Source organism: Nipponia nippon, unplaced genomic scaffold (genome assembly GCF_047370975.1).
Source record: "Nipponia nippon isolate SJK-2023a ecotype South Korea unplaced genomic scaffold, ASM4737097v1 scaffold_31, whole genome shotgun sequence".
NCBI classification, from domain to species: domain Eukaryota; kingdom Metazoa; phylum Chordata; class Aves; order Pelecaniformes; family Threskiornithidae; genus Nipponia; species Nipponia nippon.
The window spans coordinates 1353202-1376380 of record NW_028262349.1 but is presented as its reverse complement, the minus strand read 5'-3'; the positions used below and the strand labels follow the sequence as shown (position 1 = coordinate 1376380).

Sequence of the window (23179 nt, the reverse complement as noted above, 5' to 3'; positions counted from 1 at the left end):
ACACCGCCACCCCACACCCCCCGGCCCCGAGCCGCAGCACCAGCAACGACGCCCGCTCAGCAGAACGCCTCTCTTGTCCCCCGTCCCAGGTGACACCGTACGGCCGCCCGCCGCAGCCCTTCGCCGACCCCCCCGCTGCCGCCGGCCCCGCTGCCGGCGCCGGCTCAGACGGTGGCCTCGATCTCGGGGGGCTCGTCCTCCTCCAGCAGCCCGTACGCCGCGTGCGTCTGGAAGGGCCGCTGCAGCGGGTGCGCCAGCAGCTTGGCCATGCAGTTGTGCAGCTCCACAGCCGGCCCCGTCAGCGACACCTCGTACTTGTAGTTGGTGCCTTTGGTGTCCAGGCTGCTGAAGAAGGCGTACATCTCCTGGGGGGGACAGACAGGGACGGGCAGCGCGGGCAGGGGGGGACGCAGCCCCCGGGGCGGTGGGGGGACGCCCCGTCCCGCAGTTACCTTCCAGCTCGTCTCGTCGTCCTTCTCCTCCACCCCGTTGTGGATGTAAACCACGTCGAAGAAGAAGTAGGGGCACTGCAGCATCTTCTGCAGGGCGAGAAGCCGGGAATGGCACCGGGAAGCATTTCCGCGCGCTGGGATGGACCCGGAGCCACCGAGCTCACCCACGGCGGGGACGCGGGGGCACCCACCTTCATGTGCTCCGACATGGAGAACTGGGGCTGGCAGCCCGGGCGGCCGAAGACCAGGATGGTCCGGACCACGTACGGCGGTGGGATGGTCTGCACGTTCTCCGTCACCGGCAGCTCGATCTTCTGCTGGCTGCGCCGGGACGGAGGCGGCTCAGGGACCCCCGTGCCGCGGGCAGGGCTGCCTGTGGCTCAGCGCTGCCTGCGGCTCAGGGACCGTCCCTGCCTCCCTAAAACTTAATGACAGCTCTGGGCTGGGAAAGCAGCACCCACCCCGGGAGCTGCTTGGGTTAAAAGCGCGCAGCGTTTTTACAGCAAAGCAGAAAATCCGTAGCCGGGGTGGGAGCCCCGACCCCCCGCCGCAGCCCCCGCCGCAGCCCCCGCCGCCCCCCAGCCATACTCACATCAGGTTGAAGAGTCCTTCCAGATCTGCAGCCCCAGGTAAGGACCCGTCCCGGCACATGGACCCCTGCCCGCCCCTGGGGACGTCCCGCATGGCGGCCAGGCTGGCACCAGGGCACCCGGGATGGGAGGCCATCGCACCGGGCACCGGGGATGGACCAGGGTGGGGAGACAACACCGATAAACGGGTGTTCGGTGGGTCTGGAGGGGCCGGCGTTAAGCCCTGCCCTGGGGGATTTGGCGGCCCGGTTCAACCCTTCGGCCTCGAACGCCGACGCCGCTCTGTGCCGTAGCCGACTCAGCTGTGCCGGGGATGCCAGCAAGGCCGCGGATCTGCTGCCATCTGCAGGCAACGGGCCCGGAGGGTCCCTGCTTATGCTTGAGGGACCCCATTTGCACCCAAGGGACCCCGTTTGCACCCAAGGGACCCCGTTTGCACCCAAGGGACCCCTGTCCCAGCCCCGCAGGCGGTGGGATACTGAATGACTTGCAGACGACGGTCTCCAGGTCGTAGAGGCAGCTGCAGACCTCGCGGGGGTCCGAGGTGAACCCTGAGAGCTGAGAGGAGCCGGGGTGAGGGGGGCACGGAGCCGTCCCTGTCCCCGTCCCCATCCCCGTGGCCCCGCTCACCCACGTGGCGTCGTTGTTCACCACCACCAGCGCGAATTCGTGGCACTTGTCGATCTTGTGCTTCGTCCGCACGAACATCTCGATCATCTTCTGGGAGATGTTCAGCGCGTTGGTCTTGGACCTGCCGCGGGGGCCGGAGCTCAGCGGGACCAGCATCGCCCCGGGCCCCAACCGCACCGGTCCCCGCGCCGGCTCGGGATGGCAGAGCCGGGGTCCACGGGGGTTCCAGGTCCCCCAACACTCACCCGTTGAAGGACTCCAGTTTGGGCAGCGCCATCTCCTCGGCCAGGTCCAGGCAGATGATCTGGGGGAGACAGCCGGGGCTGAGCCGCCACAGCCCCTCGCCCTGGCGTCGGGGCTGCGCCGCACTCCCTGCGGACACTCACCACCTTCTCGGGGCAGTTCACCCGCGGCGTCTTGACCTGCACCTCGGTGGGGGGCGCGGGGCCGGGCCAGGCGGTGCCGTCGGGCGCAGCCGTGCCCTGCGGGCTGTCGTCGGCGCTGGCCGCCTCGCCCTCCCCCTCGCTGCGGTTGCCCACGCTGGCCTGGGCGCTCAGCGCCCGGTCCTCAGCCCCCTCGGGGTTGGAGCGGGTCCTGGGCCGTGGCTCCGTCGCCTTCTCCTCCTCCTCCTCGGCGGCGCTGCCCGGCTCCGACGTGTCCATCACGCAGCCACGCTCCATGGCGGCTCCGCGGTGCAGGGGACCGATGTGGGGTGGCTGCGGGGTGCCAGCGCTGCTGCAGCCCTGCGCCCCCCGGGCCCCCCTGCTCTGTGCACCCCTTGCTCACCTCGCTCCTGCCCCACGCACCCCCCTGCTCCGTGCACCCCCCCCATGAAACCCCCTGCCCCATGCACCCCTTGCTCGCGTACCCCTGCCCCACGCACCCCCACACCCCGTGCACCCCCTTCCCACGCACCCCCTGCTCTGTGCACCCCTTGCTCATGCACCCCCTGGACCTCTCCCCGCTCTGTGCACCCCCTGCTCACGTCCCCCCGCCCCACGCACCCCCCCACCCCGTGCACCCCTTTCCCACGCACCCCCACTCTGTGCACCCCCTTGCCCATGCACCCCCGTGCTCCATGCACCGCCCTGCTCCGTGCACCCCCTGCTCACATCCCCCCTGCTCCGTGCACCCCCCTGCCCACGCACCCCCTGCCCACGCCCCCCCCCGCGCCCCCCCTGCCCGCCTCCCCCCGCTGAACCCCCCGGCCCCGGCCCCGCGATGCTCACGCACCCCCGCCCCACGCACCCCCCCTGCACCCCCCGGCGCGCGCTCACCCGCTCCCGGCCGCACGCGCCCCGCCCGGTACCGCCCGGAAGCGGCGTCGCGCGGGGGCTGCTGGGATTTGTAGTTCCCCGGGGTCCCGCCGGGCACGTGGGAGCGGGCGGCACCCTGAATCCCCGTGCACTGCACCCCAAGCACCCGTGCACCTCCCCCTGCACCCCAAATATCCGTGCACACCCCCCTGCACCCGTGCACCTCCCCCTGCACCCCAAATATCCATGCACACCCCCCTGCACCCACGCACACCCCCCTGCACCCCAAATATCCATACACACCCCCTGCACACCCCCTGAACCCCAAATATCCGTGCACACACCCCTGCACCCATGCACCATCCTTCTGCACCCCAAATATCCATGCACACCCCCTGCACCCCAAATATCCGTGCACACCCCCTGCACCCATGCACCATCCCTCTGCACCCCAAAAACCCATGCACCTCCTGCTGCACCCATGCACCATCCTTCTGCACCCCAAATATCCATGCACACCCCCTGCACCCCAAATATCCATGCACCCCCTGCTGCACCCATGCACTACCCCCTGCACCCCAAACACCGCACCCCAAAAACCCATGCACCTCCTGCTGCACCCATGCACCATCCTTCTGCACCCCAAATATCCATGCACACCCCCTGCACCCCAAATATCCATGCACCCCCTGCTGCACCCATGCACTACCCCCTGCACCCCAAACACCCATGCTCTGTCCCAGCACTCCAAACACCCATGCAGCACCCTCCAGCACCCACGCACTGCCCCCCCTGCACCCTAAATACCCCTGCAGCACCCCTTTGTACCCCCCGCACACCCTAAATACCCCTGCAGCACCCCTTTGCACCCCATACACCACCCTCCAGCACCTAAACACCCACGCGCTGCCCACAGCACCCCAAGCACTGCCCACAGCACCCCTGGGCTGGCTCCCTCCAGGCCCTGCACACCCCAGCACCCCACGCGATACCTCCTAGCACCCCGAATCCTCACGCACCCCCCTGTATTCTGGGTGCCCCCCCCAAACTCCAGGGGATGCTCCAGGACGCAAAGCTGGGTGCATCCTCCCAGCTGGGTGCGAGGGAGCCCCGGGCGTGCGGGGAGGGTCCGGCGTGGGGCCCAGGTGCCGTGGGGCAGAGCAGGGAGGGTCGGTGTTGGGGGGCAGAGCCCCCCGCGACGGCTGCGCCGCCTGCCCGGGCACGGGGCAGCGCAACGGTTAAGCGCAGGAGGCTGCCGAGGAAGAGGAAATCTCAGCAGGAACAAGGACGGGGAAAGGCCCAGGGCAGGGGCCGGAGGCGCAGCCCGCAGCCGGCGGGAACGTGCCGGGACGTGCCGGGACGTGCCGGGAGCCCCGGCCGTGGAACCGGGACGAGCCCCGGGGACGGGCGCTGGCTGGCGTGCGGCATCGCGGGCAGGAGGCGGCCGGGATGGAGAAGGCAAGTGGGGTGTCCCATGGGATGGGTGCTGCCAGGGGCTGGTCCCACACGGCTGAGGGCCTCCTCGTGCCCCCCGTGGGCAACCGCCAGCCACGGGCGTCCCTGCTCCCGGTGCCAGACTCCGGTAGGCAATGGTGTGGCAGCACCGGGTCCTGCCCAGCCCCGGGCTCCAGAGAGGAGCGAGGTGCTGCGGCCGGTGGCTGGTGGCCAAAACTCATCCATCCCCATCTGGCAAATGCGGGTGGGTGCCAGCCCCTCGGTCCCCCGGTGCCAGCCGGGGCCGGGCCGGGCAGACACCCCTGGTCCCCGCAGCCCCCGCAGCCCCCACCGGGCGAGGAGGAGGATGACGACAAGGAGAAGGATGAGGATGAGGAGGATGATGAGGACATGGCGGGGGAAACAGAGGACATCCTGCGCTACGAGGAGCACATCGCCGGGCTGCTGGCGACGGTGGCCCGGCTGCACCGGAGAGCCGAGCAGCTGCAGCACCACACGGGCAGGTACCGGCACGCGGTGGCTGCGGGGCGTGGGAGGTTGCCACTGCTCGGACCCCTCCGTCTCTGGCCTTCGCCGCCCCACAGGGAAGATGAGGAGGGCTGGGAGGGCACTGCCAGCCTCCCTGCTGCCAGCCCGCAGCCCCGGTGCCTCGACGGCACGCTCGACACCGCCACCGGTCTGGAAGGTGGGTGCACCGTGCCGTGATGTGCCGTGCCGTGCCGTGCCGGCAGCTCGCTGCCTGCTGCAGGGACCTGACCCTGGCCGCGCTCCCTCTCCCCAGCCCACGGCCCCGACCTCTTTGCGGACCTGCAGCACGCTGTGAGTTCACTGGAGCGCGCCGTCTTCTCCCGGCACCGGCGGGCACCGACGCAGCCTGTGCCCAGCGAGGAGTGGGCGCGGGCGGTCAAGGTGAGCCACGCTGGCGTGGTCAGCCCAGACACCAAGGGGATGGGCACCGGCTGACCGGCCCTGTATCCCCAGAGCCTGGAGGAGCTGGACCGGACACCGGGCTGGGCCGGGAGGGCGACACACCGGGGGCTGGAGGAGGGAGCGGGCAAGGGGCTGCCAGCGGAGGAGGCGGTGGTGGCGGCTGCAGTGGCAAAGAACGTGGCACTGCGGGCGGCCATGGGGCGCCGGGACGAGGAGCTGAGCCGGGCCACTGCCTCGCTGCGGGCGCTGCGGGGGGAGCGCGACCGGCTGCAGCAGAAGGTGGGTGCCAGGGGCAGGGCAAGTGGGGGGCACTGGTTCAGCCCTCGTGGTGCCACCGGAGCGGCCCCCGGGGCTCAGCCCGGTGCTCGGTGCAGGTCCAGGACCTGCGGGATGCTCTGTCCAGGCTGGAGGAGCCGGGGGGCTCCGGCAGCGACCCCCCTGGGCTTGGCAGCCCCCCGGGGCAGAGGGAGCCCCAGCTGCCCCAGGTGAGTGTGGGGCTGGGGCGGGCTGCGGCTGCAGCTGCGGCTGCGGCATGGCGGGGGGCTCAGCGGGTGGGATCCTGCCCAGGCACGGGGCTCTGCCTGCCCCGGTGCCGGGCTCTGCCTGTCCGCTCTGCAGGACCTGCCCCAGTGCGGCGATGGCGCTCAGCCCCATGGCGTGCAGCCCCATAGTCCCCTCTCCCCCAAACCCTCGGAGGGTGCCAGCTGGGAGCAGGAGCAGCGGGTGCAAGAGCTGCAGGGGTAAGTCCCCCCCCAGCCCCAGGGCTGCCAAGCCCTCGCTGGCAGGGAAACTGAGGCACGGCGCCAGGCCCGGCCATGCGGTTAACCACGGGTGCCGGCGGTGCCCAGGTGCCTGGGGAAGCTGCAGGAGGTGAACCGGCAGCTGGCAGCCGCGCTGCAGGAGTGCAAGAGCGATGCGGAGCGGCTCAGCATGGTGCTGGGCCAGCACGAGTCCCACAGCACCGCCCTGCGCCTGGCCCTGCGCTGCAGGTGGGGACTGGGACAGGGACGGGGCGGGGGGACACAGCCTGCGGTGCCCCGCTGAGCCCCTCTCCCTGCAGCGAGCGCTGCGCGGGGGCCTACGCCGCCCTCCTCGACCTGGTGCGGGCGAAGCTGGATGGTGCCCGTGGCGGTGAGCGCCAGCCTGGGGGGCTGCGGGGGGCGGGTGGCTGGGGGATGCTGGGGAGGTTATGGGCAGGGTGCTGGGCAGGGGCAGGGGGTGCTGGGGGATAGCAGGGACACAGGGAGGATGCAGAGGGGATGTAGGAGGGATGCAGCGGGATGCGCAAGGGGTACTGGAGGGGTGTCGGGGGGATGCATGGAGGATGCGGGCAGGTATTGAGGGGATGCAGGGAAGGTGCTGGGAGGGTGCTGGGCAGATGCTTACGGATAGCAGGGGGATGCAGGAAGGACGCTGGGGAACCCCAGTCTCCAGCACAGCCCCTGTGGGCACTGGGCAAGGACGCGCCTGAACGCTGCCTGCCCCGTGCCCAGGAGCCGCAGGGGAGCGGAGCCCAGGGCACGGCTGGGGGTCCAGCCCCACGCCGGCGGAGGGGCCGCAGCTCCCGGGCCGAGCGGAGCCGGACGGCCGGGAGGAGAGCGGGGACGGCGGCTCCCCCAGGCTGCAGAGGTACCGGGGGGGGAGATGGGGGGACGCGGTGCTGGGCCAAGGCTGAGCTGTCCCCAGGGTGGCACCGTGCCCCCGTGCCCACCCCAGCTGCATCCCTGCCCCCACAGCACCCCGGCACCCCACGGGATGGAGGAGGGGGCCCTGCGCGAGCACATTCGCCGGCTGCGTGTGGAGCAGGCGGCCGTGGAGGCGTCCCTGCACGACGCCCCGGCGCCCGCCCGCGCCAGCACCCGCTGCAGCGAGGATGCCCGAGCCCGGGCTGAGCGGGCGCTGCGGGACGCCAGGGCTCTCCTGCCCGGCTGGAGGCGGCTGGAGAAAGCGGAGCTGCTGCAGGACTTGGCGATGCTGAAGGTGAGATGTTGGGGGGACGGGGGGGCCATGCCCTGGGTCCCTCTCTGCTGCTTCGTGGCTTTGAGCAGAGCAGCTGGGAGAAGGGCAGGGGGTGATGCACGGCAGGAGGGAGCAGGGGGCACTGGGGCCATGCCTCAGTTTCCCCTGCCTGGTGGTGATGCCGCTGCCCTGCCAGGAGGCCATGGCCGACCTGAAGACGCGGCTGCAGCTGACGGAGAGGGAGAAGCGGGGCCTGGAGGTGCTGGTGGCCGGGCAGGGGCCGCGGGAGGCTGCGCTGCGCCTGGTGCTCCAGCACCTGGAGCGGGACGGGGGGCCCGGCTGCCCCCCCAGCCCCCCCAGCAGCTCCAGCAGCAGCGAAGAGGTAAGGCTCACTCTGACCTCCCCACCGGGACCCTCCCTGGGGCCGGGGGCCTCCCCAGGGATGGGACCCACAGCCAACCTCTGCAGGATGCCCAACCGGGCCGGGTGGGAGCGGCAGCTCCCCGGCACCCTCCGGACCTGGAGACGATGAGGGAAGAGCTGCTCCGTGCCCTGGCCCGGTAAGAGACCTCACCGGCGTGCCGCAGCCCTGCCACGGGAGCCATGCCGGCACTGGGCAGCGTGCCGGGCTGGCTGCCATGCGGGTGTCCCCAGGGTGGAGGAGCTGCGCGCCCGGGCGCAGGCTCTGGTGCTGTCCCTGGAGCAGAGCAGTGCCGCCAGCCGCGCGCAGCAGGCGCAGTGCGTCGCCGTCACCGCAGACTTCTTCCACGCTCACAGGTGGGCAGGAGCCGCCCGCTTCCCCGCTGGGCGGGCGGTGGGTGCAACATCCCCCCGCACGCCCCGAAAGCACGGTGCCTTGCTGCATGTCCTGGATGCACACCCCCCTGCATGCCCCAGATGCACAGTCCCTTCCTGCACACCCCAAAACCACGGTCCCATATTGCACATCCCCAGTGTGTGGTCCTCCTTGCACACCCCAAAAACATGGTCCCCCCCTGCATACCCCCAATGCGTGGTCCGTACCTGCAGACCCCAAAATTGCGGTCCCTTCTTGCACACCCCAAAAGCACAGTCCCTTCCCGCACACCACAAAAATGCGGTCCCATCTTGCACCCTGATACGCAGTCCCTTTTTGCACACCCCAAAAGCATGGTCCCATCTTGTGCACCCCAAAAATGTGGTCCCATCTTGCACCCTGATACACAGTCCCTTCTTGCACACCCCAAAAGCGTGGTCCCATCTCGCACACCCCTGATGCTCAGTCCCCTCCTGCACACCCCAGGAGCCTGGTCCCTCCCTGCACACCCCAAACCCACGGTCCCTCCTGCCCGCCCGGTCCCCTCGGTCCCCTCGGCATCACACCCGGGGCCAGGACGCTGAGCGTGGCACCCGCAGCACGCTGGCCCTGGCGTACCGCGGCACCCGGCGGAAGCAGGCAGCCCAGCTGCGGCGGCTGGAGGTGCAGGCAGGTGCCCTGCGCAGGCAGCACGCCCGGCGGGTGCAGGCGCTGGCCCGCAGGCTGCAGACCCTGGAGCAGGGGACGGCCGGCAGCGAGACCTGCATCTAGGGACCCCTCGTCACCCCCAAGACGCCCTGTGCCGGGAGGCACCCGCTGTATCCCCAGGGAGAATAAACCACTGATGCTTGTGGCTTGGCCAGCCCCCCGTGGTTCGGGCTTGGGGGGCTTTTGGGCTTTGGGGGGGCTCAGGCAACCGGACCCCCAGCTCGGCTCATCCCAGCGGGGCCGGGAACAAAGGCCGTCCCCTCCCCGCCACCCCCGCTATCTCCTGGCGCAGATGAAGCCATTTCGTTATCCCTGACGTGGGATCAAAGGTGACGGCGGTGGCCGTGGCGGCCGGGGCCCCATGCATATTCAGGAGGGAAGAGGAGCAGTGACCCTGCGCCGGGGGCATCCTTGCCGGGCAGGGGGGGTCCCGGCAGCGGGGCTGTGCCGGGGGGCTGCCGCAGGGAGCTAGGGGCTAAATCCGGCGGCCCGAAACCCGGCACGATGGGGCATTCGGATAGCGGGAGCTGGGCTGAGCATGGGCCTCCGGTGGGAGGATGCACAGGGCTGTGGGGCAGCCGAGGGCTCACGCCACAGGGTGGGAGGGAAACTGAGGCAGGGAGCTATATATAGGCTAAAATGAGGCCTGCATCTCCCCGGAGAGATCTTGCAGCAGAGTTCAAGGCTCAGTGGATCAATATCTGGAGCTGTGGTGATGGAGAGGGCAGAGAGAGGGCTGCAGGGCTGCAGGGCAGGGCTGCGGGGCTGCAAGGATGCAGGGATGTGGGGATGCAGGACTGTGGGGATGCAGGGATGTGGGGATGCGGGGATGCAGGGCTGCGGGGCTGCGGGGATGTAGGACTGTGGGGATGTAGGGCTGCAGGGATGCAGGGATGCGGGGATGCGGGGATGCAGGGCTGTGGGGATGCAGGAATGCAGGGTAGGGCTTCAGGGATGCAGGGATGTAGGGCTGCAGGGATGCAGGGATGCAGCTCACCCCCCTGAGCTGCCCATGCCCTCTGCCCCCGCCACCTCTCCACCAGCCAGGAGCCCTCCGAAACGCTGATCGGTGCGGCAGGCGCTGCCATGTGCCTGGCACGGAGGGGCAAGTGCCCGCACCCGGATCACCAGCAGCTGACACAGATACCGGAGCTGGGGGGGCTGCCTGTGCTGCCTGCTCCCAGCCCCTGTCCCTGCCTGCACTCCTGTGCCTGGCTCCGGCAGGGCCCGTGGCTCAGCTCAGTCCGTCCCGGCTCGTGGAGGGGTCCTGGGGGCCGGCGGGGGCCGGTGGCGGTGGCATGGAGGGGCTGACCCGCAGGTTGAAGGTCAGGGCTCTGCGCTCAGACCCCTTTTCAGATTCAAATGGGTTCCTGGGGGCTTTGTGCGGGGTCAGGCTCCACCGAGAGCCGCATGAAAGGGCTGGGGCGGCCGGGGCGGCTTCAACCCTGGGTGCCAGGAGGAGGGGGAGGGCAGGCGGGACCCGCCGCCGCCCCCACCCTGGCTGGAGGGGTCCCCCCCCGCCATGTCCCACTGACCCCGGGGCCAGACCGGGTCCCCCCAGGGGCACCGTCAGGCATGGGGTGCCCCAGGCTGCAGCATCCCCACCGTGCCCGGTGGCTGCGGGGGCTCGGGGCAGGCTGAGGTGACCTCAGCTCCCCATTCCCACCGCCACACCAGGCCCAGCCGCGCTGCCCACCTCAGCACACCCCGAGCCTATGCCAAGGACGGAGCGTGCCGTGAGCTCGGGGAGTGGAGCCGGGGGCCCCTGGTACCGCACCACCTGCCAGGCTGCCGACATGGCATGGCACAGCGTGGCATGGTGCAGCATGGCACAGTGCAGCACAGCGGCTGAGGGTGGCAGGACCCCCCCACTGCTCACCCCCACGGGCACCCAGAAACCTGCCGCTCCCCAGGGAGGGCTCCACGTGCCAGTTCATGATTTGCAAGATGCCACCATTCTGGCCCGCTCCCTGCCTCAGTTTCCCCTCTGCAGAGCAGCGTGGGCTGCTGGGAAACCGAGGGCCCACAGCAAAACCCCCCAGCACCCTTGGGCAGTGTGGGACTGCACCCCATTCCCTGGGAGAGTGGGTCCCGGGGGGCTGCGAAACACCACCCCGGTGAGTGCCTGGCTGTGCCGGGGCGAAGCCGGGAGCGAGGGCAGCAGGGAGGGCGGCAGGGCGGCGGGTGCGTGATTCATGCCCCCCCGGGGAGGGAGCGTCCAGCCGGGGTGGGGGCCTCGGCAGGCTCTGATATCCCGGGAATGCAGGGCAGGGAGCTGCCCTCTCTGGTGGGGGGCAGGAGGTGGGGGCAAGGGGGGGCTGGGGGTGACGGGGGTCAGGTCCCCCTCCGCCGCTCTGCAGGGCTGGGGGCAAAACCACGGCATCGGGGGGCGAAACTGCTGCTCCATGGGGTGGCCGGGGGGGGCACGTGGGGGAGCGAGAGCCTGTGTGCACCCCCATGCACGGGGTTGCGTGTCCCCTGCACACGCGTGTGCACCCTCGTGCACAGGGCTGCGTGGGCACATGATGGGTGCTCCCTGCGCCGGCGTGTGTGCCCTGGGGCAGCCGTGGGGCAGCCGTGGGGCACAGGGCCATGCCATGGGGCAGCCGTGGCGCACAGGGGTGCAGGGCAGCCCGGCCCGGGGAGATGAGGAGCCGCGGCACAGCCGTCCCTGGCCTCCCTTTGTCCTTCGCCTGCCGCGGCGCGGCCGTGGTTCGGCCCTGCAAGGTCACGCGCTCCCGCGGCTGCTGCAGGAGGGTCAGGACCCCCCCGCCATGAGGGCCCCTTTGCCTCCATGCCGGCTCCGGAGCAGCTCACGCTTGCCCTCGCCACCCACGGCACGCACTCACATGCCCGCACACCCGCCGGCAGGGTCCGGCCCCAGGAATGCAGCACCCTCGGCCCCGCGGCAGAGGGGCTGCGGGGGGCTCTGCAAGCTGCTCTGGGGCAGAGCGGGGCCGGATCCTGCCCGACAGCTGAAAATCTGTCTGAGCTAAACCGTGCATGCTGTGCCCCCCCTGCACAGCCCCGCATCGGGGTGCAGGTCCCCGTGGGGGTACGCTGCGGCCTGGGGGGGACGGACAGACAGATGGATGGGGTGGCAGCTCCCGCATGGGTTTGGGAATAGGCATGGCTGTCCCGCAGCCCAGAGCGCTGCTAACCAGGATGCCGGTAACCGGGCCGGGGCTGGTGGCACCGGCACCCAGCTCTCCAGTGGTGATGGCTCCCAGTTCTCTGGTGCTGCTGGCACCCAACTCTCTATCGGTGCTGGCACCCAGATCTCCGTTGGTGCTGGCACCCAGCTCTCTGGTGGCGCAGCCATAAATCTGCACATTTTGGCAAGGGTCGCTCAATCGTCCTCCAGCCCAAAGGCTGCGGGGAGCTGGGGGACACCGCTGCCAGCCGTCCCCATGCTGGAGCTGGGTCCGACACCGAGCCTTGGAAACCTCCCCGAGCCCCGTGGGCGCCTCTGCCGTGGCGGACCCTTCCCGGGGGCGTCGGGGCGGCACGAAATGCGCTGGCAGCTCCCGGCTCCCGGGGGCCCTTTTGTGCAGCGGAGTCAGCGGAGCAGCGCGAGGAAGGAGGAATTCCTCCGGAGATCAAACGCCTTCGCCAACTGGACATCGACGTCAAAACAAACCCGGCTCCCACCGCGGGGCCGGGAACCGCGCGGGGGAGAAGATCCAATTTCCTCCTTTGTTCCTGGATTATTATTTTTTGCAGGGGGCGAGGAGGCGGGGGAGCGGCAGGGAAAGGGCCATAAATCACAGCCTGACAGAAGAGAAAGGAGAAACGGGGCCGGCTGCAGGTGGGGGTGACCCCCCTGCCTGCACTGGGACCCCCCCGAGCCCGGCTCTGCCGGGCGTTGCTGCCCGACCGCGGCATCGGCCCCGTGCACAGCCCTTGCCGGGCACCTCGGCATGGCCGTGATAGCAGGTACCCGGTGAGCAGAGATCCCTCCAGACAGGAGGAAATGGAGGTTTTATTTATGGCCAGAGCTGTAATCCATCCACCTCTGCCGCACCCCGGCTCCGGGCTCGGTGCTTTGCTGGGGTTTTTTATATCCAACCCACTCTGCTTCACCTTTCCCTTAACCCCAATGGAGACGCCGGCCGCGGTGCGTGGGTTGGGAACGCCAAGAACGGTGGCACGAGGCGCTGCGAAGGTCCCAGCAGCGCTCGGTCCAAGCCCGTCCCTGCAGCGTGGGCATCGCCGGCCACTCTGCTCGGCATCGGCACCCTCGCCCGGCCCGAGCTGGGACCGCAGCACGGGGTCCCCCACGGGGACAGGCACGCCAGGGGGGACACGGGTGCGTGGGGGGCACCCGGCCCGCCCGCGCCCCGGCTCTGCACCCTGCCCGCCAGACTTTGCCCCCGAAGTCAAGGTGAAAGGCATGCTGCCAGGAGACACCGGGGCCGCCGCGGCATGGCCAGGAGGAGAGTTTGGCCCCCGGGTGAAAGGCGAAGGCAGGGCCGTATCGCGGGGCTGCTCCTGGGTCAAGCACCTTTCCGCACAGTTTATTTCTTCATTAATGATTAACAGGGCGGCAGCAGGCGGGCGCTGCGCACCCACAGCCGGCACCCCAGCCCTTCATTGCAGGGCCGGCGGACGAGCTCTTACGGGTCTGACTTGATTAACCACATTACAAAGGGATTTTACGGGGCCGCAGGCAGCCCGGCCCCGGCCCCGGCCACATCCAGCCCTTTGCCCCGTCCCAGGGGCTGTGTGGAATCGGTGGTACCCGGGGGATCCCGAGTGCCACAGGAGCACCCTGCGGCACGGCCCCGGCCCTCGTGCCCCGCACGAGACGGGGAGCCGCGGCCTCGTGCTGTTTGCAGTAATTAAAGATCCCGCTGGGGCTGTCGGCAAGAGGAGGGGATTGCCGATGCCGGCAGCTTGGCCGCGGGCCAGGCGTGGGGAATCGCTTCCCATCCTCCCGCCGCGGCCCCCGCGGCCCTCGAACGGCGTCGCACCGTGACGTGGCGGCCGAGCTCTGCCCACGCGTGGCAGGGCTGCAGCGGGGCTCGGTCCCCGGCCCCGAGGGGACCCCAGTGCTTGGCGGTGAATCTGCCCGTTGCCGCGCCCTGCGGCTCAGGGGTCACTCGCTGGGGTTGGGGGCCAAGGACCGCAGCCGTAACCGCGGCCCGCGGCGTGGCGCGGCCTCGCACACCGGGCTCCCGGTGTGGCCTCGGGCAGCGCGAGGCGCCCGGCGCTCCCGGGGCCACCAAAGGGCTCTGGCCCCCAAAGGGCATCGGGGGGGGGCACCTCCACTGGCCAAACCGCCCGCTCCATCGCCGCGCCCGGCACCGCACCGGCGCCGTGCCCGCCTCCGCCACAACCGGTACCGCCGGCCCGCGGAGCCCCGGTGCCGCGCGCAGCCCCGGTCGCCCCCGAGCCGCCCTGCCCTGCCCTGCCCTGCCCTGCCCGGCGCGGTGCGGTGCGGTGCGGCGCGGTGCGGGGCGGGGCTGCCCGCCCGGCCCGGCGGGGCGGGGGGCGGCCCGGGGCGGCGGCGGGGCCGGGGCCGGGGCCGGGGCAGGACCCGGCGGGCGGCGAGCGGAAGGGGAGGAGGACGGGGAGGAGCATCCAGGGCGGCCACCGCGGCAGCGGCTGAACTTTGCTCTTTCACGGGAGGCGGGGAGAGCCCCGGGGCTCGGCGGAGCGGGTCCCGCCGGACCCGGACCCGGACCGGGCTGCATGCAGCGGCGGCGGCGGCGGGGCCCGTAGGGGCGAGGGCGGGCCGGGGCAGCGCCGCCTCCTCCTCCTCCTCCTCCTCCTCCTCCTCCTCCTCCTCCTCCTCCTTCCCTGCCGGTGCCGCGGAGCGGAGGAACCACCGGGGGCGGGCAGCGGCGGCCCCCGCATGCGGCCGAGCCCCGGGGCGGCCGCCGCGCCCGGAGCCGCCGCGCCCCGCGGGGGGATGCGCCGGGCTGCGCCCCGCTCCCGCCGCCGCAAAGTTTCCGCGGGGCCCCCCCGTTAACGGGGGGGGAGGAGGGGGAAGGGAAGGAGCCCTGGGATAGAGGGAAGCGGGGGGGGGAACGGGGAGGAAAAAAAAAAAAAAAAAAACCATAAAAATCCCAAACCGGCCGCCACCCCCCAAAAAAACTTGCTGAACTCGTTCCGGGAGGCGCCGGGCGCCGCGCACCGGGCGCCGCTCCATGCGGCGGCGGGGCCGGAGCTGAGCCCCGGGGCCGCGGAGCCATGGCCATGGTGGCCGGCGGCTGGGGCGAGCCCAACGGCGGCGGCGGCGGCGGCGGCGGGGAGGAGGCGGCGTCCCCGGCGGGCGGCGGCAGCGACGCGGAGCACGGCGAGGAGGAGCGGGCCGGGGCGCCGGTGGACTGCGTGGTGTGCGGGGACAAGTCCAGCGGCAAACACTACGGGGTCTTCACCTGCGAGGGCTGCAAGAGCTTCTTCAAGCGCAGCATCCGCAGGAACCTCAGCTACACCTGCAGGTAGGGGCCGGGGGCGCGGCGGGGGGACCCCGGGGGTGGCGGAGCCCCGGCACCATCGCAGCTCCGAGGGTGGCCCCCGGTGCGGGACCCCGGTGCCGGTCCCCGGCGTGGCTCTGCGCTGGCCCCCGGTGCGGCTCGGCGCTGGCCCTGCCGTGGCTGCACGCTGGCCCCGCTGCAGCGCTACCGGGGGCCCCGATGCGGCCGCACCGTGGCCCTGGGCGCAGCGCGGGGTCCCCCGCTGCAGCACAAGGCTCCCTCCGTGCTCCGCGCCCCACGCAAGCGGCCCCTCTGCCCGGCGCGTCCCCAGCCCCCGGAGGGGGGATGCCCTGGCTGCCCTGGGCCATGGGGCGCAGCCGGCGTCCGGGTCCTCGCCATCGCCCGGCTCTGCTCCGGCATTAATCGCCGTTCCAGGCTAATGCCTGAAAACATGCCGTGGCTGTAAGTCGCTTCGGTCACGGCCACCGTACCCGGAGAACGCACCAGTGCGGCAGCGAGTATAATTTTAACCGGAGGTGTCAACAGCCCGGCGTGCTGCGGGTGCTGCTCCGGTGAGATGCCGGGGAGCGGGGCTGCGGCCCCTGCCAGCCCCCGCGCTCGGGCCGGCGCCGCAGCAGAGCCAGGCCCACCAGCAGGACCAGGATGCGACCCCTGCAAAGTTTGGAGCTGGAAATAACTCTGGAGTTTCTGTTGGGCTTGAAAGGAGCCGCGGGCTGGCTGGCACGCGGGGGGGACCCCCGGCTCTGGGCTGTTCCCAGGGAGGTAAATGCGTATTTAGGGGCTCACTCGCAGGTCTGGATCCACGTGCGAGTGCTTCCAGCGGCATTTGCTAATCCGATGAGGGTGCTGCGAGGATGGCACCTGCATCCCGGCCATGGGCACCCCGCAGGCGGGCTGGGAAAGGGGCACCCCACCTCCGCACCCCGCTTTCTGCCCACCCGGGGGGGGCCGGCTGCTCTGAGCTTCATCTCATGGTGCCGAGATGCCGGGGGAAGGGAAGGGGCAGCGCTGCTCCTGCGGTGGGAGCCGTCTCCGAGCCGCCTTGCTCTCGTTTGGGCGGCCTAGATTCATCCTCCCCCGTGCGCAGCATCTCCTCTCCCGGCAGCTCCCGGCACCGGCGCTGCCGGGTCCCGGCTGACGTCAGCCGAGCTGCTCGTGGCCGTGGAGCTGCCGGCGTGGGGCAGGGTTCAGCCACCGTTACCCCTGGTCCTGTGGCGTCCTCCCCGTCGCCGGCCGTGGCGTGTGCGGATGCAGCGTGTGCGTCGTCCCTGGCCCTGCCTCAGTTTCCCCATCTGGTCAGCAGGATCCGATCAGCAGTCTGAGCCGAGCGGCTGCTCGGGATTAATGATTTGAAGATGGGGAATACATATGGCTTTTGAGAAATTCCAGTTTCCTGGAACAAAGGAAAGGCCAAATCGGAGTTCCCCGGGAGAGGGCCGGGCTCTGCGTCCCAGATGCCGCTTAGGTGCAGGGGTGATGGAGGGGCTCTGAGCAGCCAAGGTTTCATCCTGTGCTCGCCACTGGTATCTGGGCACCTACTTCAGGTGGTTTGGGGTTTTTTTTCCCCTGCTTTGTGCTGGGAAGTGACTCGGTGCAATAGAAAAACCTTGGTTTTCCAAGTAGGGAGTAAGTGTTGGAGGGGCTGGGAACAATGCTCCCCCGGCAGCCCTGGCATCTGCTTTGTTCGGAGAGTCAAAAGCAGCATCAAGCCAAGATTGCTCTAATTTGAATATTAAAAGTGAGTTGGATTCAGTTTAGTTCTTGCACTAAATAATTACATGTTCTAATTACATAATTAGCACAGTGTACGCCTTTTGTATTCTCACAGTTTCCCAGGTCGCTGCAGCCTATCAGTTGGGAAACTTGCTACCGGCCGCTGGTTCGGGAGCCAAGGTGATTTTTGGGTTTTCCTGGTGCTGGGGCCGGTGCCCCGAGGCCACGGTGAGGGTCAGCCAGGCCCCTGCCGGCGGGTTCGGCCACGGTGGTGCCGGGAGCTTTGCCCCTGCCGCGGTGCAGGCGGCTGATGAAGCTGTAATCCGACGTTTTGATTAGCTATCGCTTCTCCGCTGGAATAACTTTTTATCAGCAACACGTTTTCAAATGTGCTAAGCGCAGTGGTGATGTTCGGGGTGAATTAATTCCGGTTTGAGCGCGGTGGGAATCCCTGCCTGTCTCGCCTCTGGAGTCGTGTAGGGATGAGGAGATTCGTGTCAGGATTCCCAGGCAGAGCCGAGCTGCTGCCGGCCGCCGGCGCGATCCGGCCCTGCCTGCGCTTTCCTGGCTGCTGCTTCGTATGCCTTAATTTATTGCTCTTTTGCTGGTAACCCCCTTTCCTCCCCGTTGCTGCGACAGCCTTCGGGTGGGATGCAAGCGCCCGGTGTCTCCCGTGCCCCGCTCGGCCGTGTGGGGACCGTGAGCACGAGTGGCCCCTGGGAACCGGGGCTGGGGGGTTTGGACGCTAACGATGCCGTTTGGGAACGTCTCTCGCAGCCTGGCCCGGCGCGTTGCTCCCCGCGATGCCGCAGGAGCAGAGGTCGGCGGCTGGCTTTGGTGGTGGCCAGTACCCAGCTGCGTGGTGCAGGGGCTTGTCCAGTGCCCGCGGCTCCTTGCCCAGGGCAGGACCCGTGTGCCAGGGCGTGGGCACGACCCCCTTGCAGGCTCTGAGGTTGCTCGGGGGGAAAGCATCCCTCCGGCCGGTGCAGACCCCGCGCCAGGGCTGGGGGCATGTGCACCGCTGCTCCGGAGCCACCAGGTTTTGCTTTGCCATGCTCACAGGGCCCGGTCGAGGCCAGACCGGAGCACGGAGGGTGCGGGGCCGTGCCACCGCCATGGGGGACGCCTGCAAGTGCTCGGTGCCCAAGGGGTCGCGGGCTCAGCACCACTGGGGCAGCCCCAGCCCATAGGAAATAGTTGAAATTCCTCGAAATTCCTCGCACGTCTGGTGGTGAGGCCGGGGGCTGCTCTGCCACTTCCCCCGGCATGCCGGGACACGGGGCATCGCGCCCCGGCTCCCGTCCCTACATCCCCGAGGATGGAGGCCCCGCGTCCCGGGGTCTCTCCGGCTTTCCTCCAGCCCTGGGCACCGCTGGCAACGCGAACTGGCAGCCCCTGCTGTAGGAAATCGCTCTGTTTCCATAGCATCTGAGTGCCGCCTGGGAGCGCCTATGTCTGCACGCCGGGGTGGCAGAGCCGCGGCCAGCACGGAGGTGGCCACGCTCGGAGGCGAAAGGCCTTGCCCGAGGGCGGCGGGGAGGTGGGTGGCGGAGCAGCTTGGTGGGGTGCGGGGACCCCCAGCGGCATCGCGTCGCTCCTCCCCGGCGCCTCATCTGCCCGGTGCTGCCCACAGGTCCAACCGTGACTGCCAGATCGACCAGCACCACCGCAACCAATGCCAGTACTGCCGCCTGAAGAAGTGTTTCCGCGTGGGGATGAGAAAGGAAGGTAATGCCAGCACCGCGGGGACGGGGATGGTTCTCGAGGGGTCCCGGTGAACCTCACCGCTGTAGCATGGGGCTGCTGCAGCACCGGCTGAGGGCTCCCGGTGCTGCCAGTGCCCGCTCTGCTCCCAGGCTCCCGGTGCCCGCTCTGCTCCCGCTGCAGCCGGGCGCTCTCCCACCCCTCTGGGAGCCCTGTTTGCATCAAAAACCCCATTGCCTTTTTTTTTTTTTTTTCTCCTTGAATCGCCCTCGGTGCCGGCAGCTCAGGTGGTATTTGTTTGGAAAAGCCGGAGCCTTGAGCTGATAAGGTGACACACCTGGAGCCGGGACAGCCCCGGTGCCCCAGGCACGGTGGAGGTCGGCTCCCGGCACAGCCGGAGCCATGCAGATCCCTGGGCGGCTTTCTGCTCGCTCTTCATCACTCAGGGGTGCGAACCCCAAATGTTTCCCAGGCTGCTGCAACGGGGCGAAGGGTTTAGCCCAAAGCAGAGCTGGGATCTCGAATCCCCGCGGCAGGATGGGGCCATGCCAAGGCGCACGCGGAGATGGAGATGCCGGGGCTCGGCGTGGGCTCTGCCGCCGTGCCGGGGCTGCTCAGCGGCAGGTGGCATTAATGTGAGGAGCAAGGGGGGAAGGATACTGGAAGCAGGACAGTAATTCCCTCCTTTCCAGAGGAGTCGAGATGGCATTATTGCCACTTAGCATGATTTAGAGCTCTCATTTAAGTGGCTCATGAACAGCCCATAAATTAATTACTAGGGACTGAGCAAATAGTGGGCGCTAATGGGAGGGGGGGGAGCTGAAAAATGGCTCTCCCTGAATGCAATTAGGAGGGGGAGTGCCCCAGGGTTAAGGACGCTTCCAAGATGGAAGTTTTATTTGCAAATAAATGATTGCCACCATGCAATGACCTTGGGTAGCAATCGCCCTGCTCCGCTGCAGCCAGCGCGGGGGGGCCACGGTGCCGGTGGGGCACCCGGTCTGGCATGGCTGCAGCTGCGGCCACTCCTACGCTGGCTCCTTGCAGAGGAGGAGGTGGCACAGACGCTGTCCCAGCCCGGCTGCTGGTCGGACCCATGGCTAAGCCACGGTGCCAGCAGCCTGGGAGCTGCTGCTGAATCACTGGGATGCTAAATAGATTAGTGTAGCTCTCGCAGGCAGCTCGCCGGCGGGCGCAGTGGGTGGCACGCACCACCTCCCTCTCCCCAAGCGCCTGAAAGCCACCCATTGTTCCCCCGGGGTGGCAGGATCCGGCCCTGCCGGGGATGCCGGGATGCTGGGTGGGTGGCTGGGGGGAGCGTCCCCGTCCTTCCTCACCCCGCACGGGGCAGAGGGAACCCCGCGTGCCCCCCGGGAGCGGGCTGGGCGATGCAGCAGGATCCAGAAGCAGGCAGACCCTTCTCTCCTCTCCCCCTAGCCGTGCAGCGGGGCCGGATCCCCCCCACCCACTCCAGCACCAGCCCCAACACCATGCCCAGCGGGGAATACTTCAACGGGCAGCCGGTGTCGGAGCTCATCTCGCAGCTGCTGCGGGCTGAACCCTACCCCGCCGCCCGCTACGGCTCGCAGTACGCGCAGCAGGGCAGCGTCATGGGCATCGACAACATCTGCGAGCTGGCCGCCCGCCTCCTCTTCAGCACGGTGGAATGGGCCCGGAACATCCCCTTCTTCCCCGAGTTGCCCGTCTCCGACCAAGTGGCCCTGCTACGGCTCAGCTGGAGCGAGCTCTTCGTCCTCAACGCGGCTCAGTCGGCATTGCCGCTGCACATGGCCCCGCTGCTGGCCGCTGCTGGCTTCCATGCCTCCCCCATGTCAGCCGACCGCGTCGTCTCCTTCATGGACCAGATCCGCATCTTTCAGGATCAGGTGGAGAAGCTCAACCGACTCCAGGTGGACTCGGCCGAGTACAGCTGCCTCAAAGCCATCGCGCTCTTCACGCCGGGTAGGTTGGTGCCGCGACCGGGCCCTGTCCCCACCTCCGCCCCGTGGAGCCGTGAGCCCCCCGTAGCGTCTGCCCCCCATTTCCCTGGGGGTTTGGGGTCCAGAGAGCATCGTGTGGCTCTCGGGGAGATGGCAGAGGTTCCTTGTGTCCCGGCACTTCTCCACCGTGGTTTGCAGCATCCCAGCTCGTCCGTCTGGGCACAGGGCTGAGCTTCCCCGGAGTGATGGGAATGAGACCGGCCGTGCACCGCGGGGTTTGGGGGAGCCCTGTCCCTCGGTCCATCCGTGCTCACCTTCTGCCGCAGAGGTGCCTGGTCCTTCCTGGCAGGGACGAGCCTGCAGCAGCCCTTTGCAGCTGGAGCGGTCCCCAAGCCATGGTCTTGCATCGTGCTGCGGCGCTGCAGCCAGCTGCATCCCTAATTCGGCAAGGCCAGGAGCACAGCCGGTCGGGGAGAGGGGTGGGGGGGCTCGCTGGGGATATCAGGGGGCTCCAACCACTGACCCCTCTCCATCCCATCCCTCTCGCAGACGCCTGCGGCCTCTCGGACCCGGCGCACGTGGAGAGCTTGCAGGAGAAGGCGCAGGTGGCCCTCACCGAGTACGTGCGCTCGCAGTACCCCTCACAGCCCCAGCGCTTCGGCCGGCTCCTGCTGCGGCTGCCGGCTCTCCGGGCCGTGCCGGCCGCCCTCATCTCCCAGCTCTTCTTCATGAGGCTGGTGGGGAAGACGCCCATCGAAACACTAATCAGGGACATGCTGCTGTCCGGGAGCACCTTCAACTGGCCCTACGGGACGGGGCAGTAGGGGACAGAGCCGCTCCCCCCAGCAGCTGGACCCGGCTTCCCTCCAGCACCCTGAGATGGTGCCGTCCCCGGGGAGCCCCGAACTGCACCGGCCCCCAGCCCCACAGCTGTCTCGTAGCTCATCCATCCGCCGCAGCTCCCCCTGAAAGCAGCGGGGTCGGGGCGTTGGCCCCCGAAGCCTGAAGGTACTGGCCGTGCTGCCGCTGTCGGACACCGAATTCTTCCGTAACCCTGTGAAGCGGAGCTCCCTGTCACCCCTGGAGCATCCCCGGGGACCTTGGGGCATCCCTGGGGCTGGTCCCTTGCTCTGCCCCTGTGTCGGAGCCAGGCTGGAGCCCAGGGAGGGGGACGCCGGCCTCCGGCTGCCCCTCCAAATCTGAATTTTGGATGGCAGGAGGCTCGGACAGGAGGCGATGGGAGGTGGGCCGGGCCGGGCTGGGGTGCGGGGGGTCACCGGCTCCACAGAGCCATCCTCTGGGGGGTCCTGCTGCGGGACCCCTGCCTCTGCCCCCCCAGTCTGGCAATCGGGGGGGGGGGGGGGGGGGGGAAGGGTCATTGTGGGCTTTATGGGCTCCCCCTGCCCAGCCGGGCCGCATCCAGCCTCAAGGACTGAAGTGCTGAGCTGGGAGCAGCCCCTCTTTGGGGACCAGGCGTGTCCGTGCCTGGTCCCGGCCCCCTCCCTGCACTTTCCATTGAAGCATCTCCACTGTCGGGGCACGGGGGGTACAGGGGAGGGGAGGGGGGGGTACACGGGCAGCTGACCGGGGCTGTGCACCACACACGGTGCAAACCAAATGGTCCTTTTTGGGTGCTGTGCCCAGCATCCAGCCAAGCCCTTCTCTGCTGCCTCGCTCGGTGCTTTGACCCTCCCCGGGGCTGCATCCAGCACCCACCACCATCCCCATGCTGGAGAAGATGGGTGCCAGCATCCCCCTGGCCACGCTTGCTATGTTCCTGTGCCTCATTTTTTTTTTTTTTAAGCCAGGTTTAGGGGAGAAGGAAGACTTTGGGGGGGGGACCAAAATCTGGCTGGAAAGGGGTGATGCTGCCTGGGGTGGGGGGGGGCGGTCCTTGTCGCCAGGGCTAAGCTGTGCTGGAGGAAGGGACACATGGTGGGGCAGAGCCACCTCGAAGGGACGGGGGACGCCCTGGGGCCTTCGATCCCGCGCCGGTGAGACTGCCGGCGCGGGATCGGAGGCCCCAGGGCGTCCCCTCGGGCTCTGCTTCTCAGGGGTATCCACCATGCAAACAGACGGAGGCAGGATTAGCCGGGGATTTGTCATTTAGATTGATTCACTGAAAAAAAAAATATAATCCTTGTTCAATGATACTAAACAAATTAACTAAAGTCAATAAAAGATGTTTCTTACAACGCTGGGGATCTGCTGTGAGCGGGGAAAGGGGCTTATCCTGCAGCGATGCTGAAGCCCACCCTGGGGTGATGGGGGAGATACCGTCCCCCAAAATTAAGCACTTGCAAAGCAGCAAAAAAATCACATGTTTTTTGGAAATCCTGGGGATTTGGGGGGGCCCTGGGTGATGTTCTTCAACACAGGGGTCCCTCGGGAATAAATCCTGTTGCCTGCGATCTGCTGGGGAAGACCTGGATCAGCGGCGTGAAGGGGAGCAGGAGCCAGCGCAGGGGTTTGTATTTGGTCTTCGGGGAGCAAGGTGGGGGGTTTGGGGTTCCCCTCCAAGGTGGGGGCCTGGGGGGGGTCCCGCCAAGGTGGGGTTTTGGGGTTCCTCCCATCTTGAAGGGGCTGGGAGCGGGGTGCTGTGG

At 68.9% G+C, this 23179-nt stretch overlaps 3 protein-coding genes across 5 annotated transcripts; 2 read left to right on the top strand and 1 right to left on the bottom strand.

The window, feature by feature from the left end:
- Nucleotides 1-56: 56 nt before the first annotated feature.
- BABAM1 (BRISC and BRCA1 A complex member 1) lies at nucleotides 57-3069 on the bottom strand. 3 transcript variants are annotated; one of them, XM_087769346.1, is made up of 9 exons: nucleotides 2950-3069; nucleotides 2059-2388; nucleotides 1918-1976; nucleotides 1673-1793; nucleotides 1522-1600; nucleotides 1045-1069; nucleotides 644-773; nucleotides 453-539; nucleotides 57-365 (listed from the first exon to the last, which is right to left on the bottom strand). In XM_087769346.1, the coding sequence occupies exons 2-9, from the start codon at nucleotides 2350-2352 to the stop codon at nucleotides 165-167; spliced, it is 996 nt and encodes a 331-aa protein (XP_087625472.1). In that variant the 5' UTR covers nucleotides 2353-2388; nucleotides 2950-3069; the 3' UTR covers nucleotides 57-164. The 3 variants fall into 3 exon arrangements, with proteins under 3 accessions (XP_087625472.1, XP_087625473.1, XP_087625474.1); XM_087769347.1 differs by lacking the exon at nucleotides 2950-3069 and adding an exon at nucleotides 2921-2943; XM_087769348.1 differs by lacking the exon at nucleotides 2950-3069 and adding an exon at nucleotides 2906-2928.
- Nucleotides 3070-4231: 1162 nt separating this feature from the next.
- Nucleotides 4232-8919, top strand: USHBP1 (USH1 protein network component harmonin binding protein 1). The gene is made up of 15 exons (XM_087769310.1): nucleotides 4232-4386; nucleotides 4699-4886; nucleotides 4968-5068; nucleotides 5165-5292; nucleotides 5365-5592; nucleotides 5688-5798; nucleotides 5932-6053; nucleotides 6162-6302; nucleotides 6374-6444; nucleotides 6807-6942; nucleotides 7050-7293; nucleotides 7469-7654; nucleotides 7741-7832; nucleotides 7927-8049; nucleotides 8668-8919. Exons 1-15 carry the CDS (start codon nucleotides 4378-4380, stop codon nucleotides 8837-8839), a joined length of 2052 nt encoding a protein of 683 aa, XP_087625436.1. The 5' UTR covers nucleotides 4232-4377; the 3' UTR covers nucleotides 8840-8919.
- Nucleotides 8920-14849: 5930 nt separating this feature from the next.
- On the top strand, nucleotides 14850-21536 carry NR2F6 (nuclear receptor subfamily 2 group F member 6). Its single transcript, XM_087769343.1, has 4 exons — nucleotides 14850-15222; nucleotides 18566-18660; nucleotides 20074-20598; nucleotides 21126-21536. The coding sequence occupies exons 1-4, from the start codon at nucleotides 14972-14974 to the stop codon at nucleotides 21398-21400; spliced, it is 1146 nt and encodes a 381-aa protein (XP_087625469.1). The 5' UTR covers nucleotides 14850-14971; the 3' UTR covers nucleotides 21401-21536.
- The last annotated feature ends 1643 nt before the right edge of the window (nucleotides 21537-23179 follow it).

Coding starts and splice junctions, on each gene's coding strand:
- USHBP1 (XM_087769310.1), top strand. Junction 6,445..6,806: donor GCTGGATGGTGCCCGTGGCG/GTGAGCGCCAGC, acceptor CCCCGTGCCCAG/GAGCCGCAGGGGAGCGGAGC. Junction 6,943..7,049: donor GGCTCCCCCAGGCTGCAGAG/GTACCGGGGGGG, acceptor CTGCCCCCACAG/CACCCCGGCACCCCACGGGA.
- NR2F6 (XM_087769343.1), top strand. CDS start 14,972: ATGGCCATGGTGGCCGGCGGCTGGGGCGAGCCCAACGGCGGCGGCGGC. Junction 15,223..18,565: donor AACCTCAGCTACACCTGCAG/GTAGGGGCCGGG, acceptor TGCTGCCCACAG/GTCCAACCGTGACTGCCAGA. Junction 20,599..21,125: donor CATCGCGCTCTTCACGCCGG/GTAGGTTGGTGC, acceptor TCCCTCTCGCAG/ACGCCTGCGGCCTCTCGGAC.
- BABAM1 (XM_087769346.1), bottom strand. CDS start 2,352: ATGGAGCGTGGCTGCGTGATGGACACGTCGGAGCCGGGCAGCGCCGCC. Junction 1,070..1,521: donor CGTCGTCTGCAAGTCATTCA/GTATCCCACCGC, acceptor CTGGGGCTGCAG/ATCTGGAAGGACTCTTCAAC. Junction 366..452: donor ACGACGAGACGAGCTGGAAG/GTAACTGCGGGA, acceptor TGTCCCCCCCAG/GAGATGTACGCCTTCTTCAG.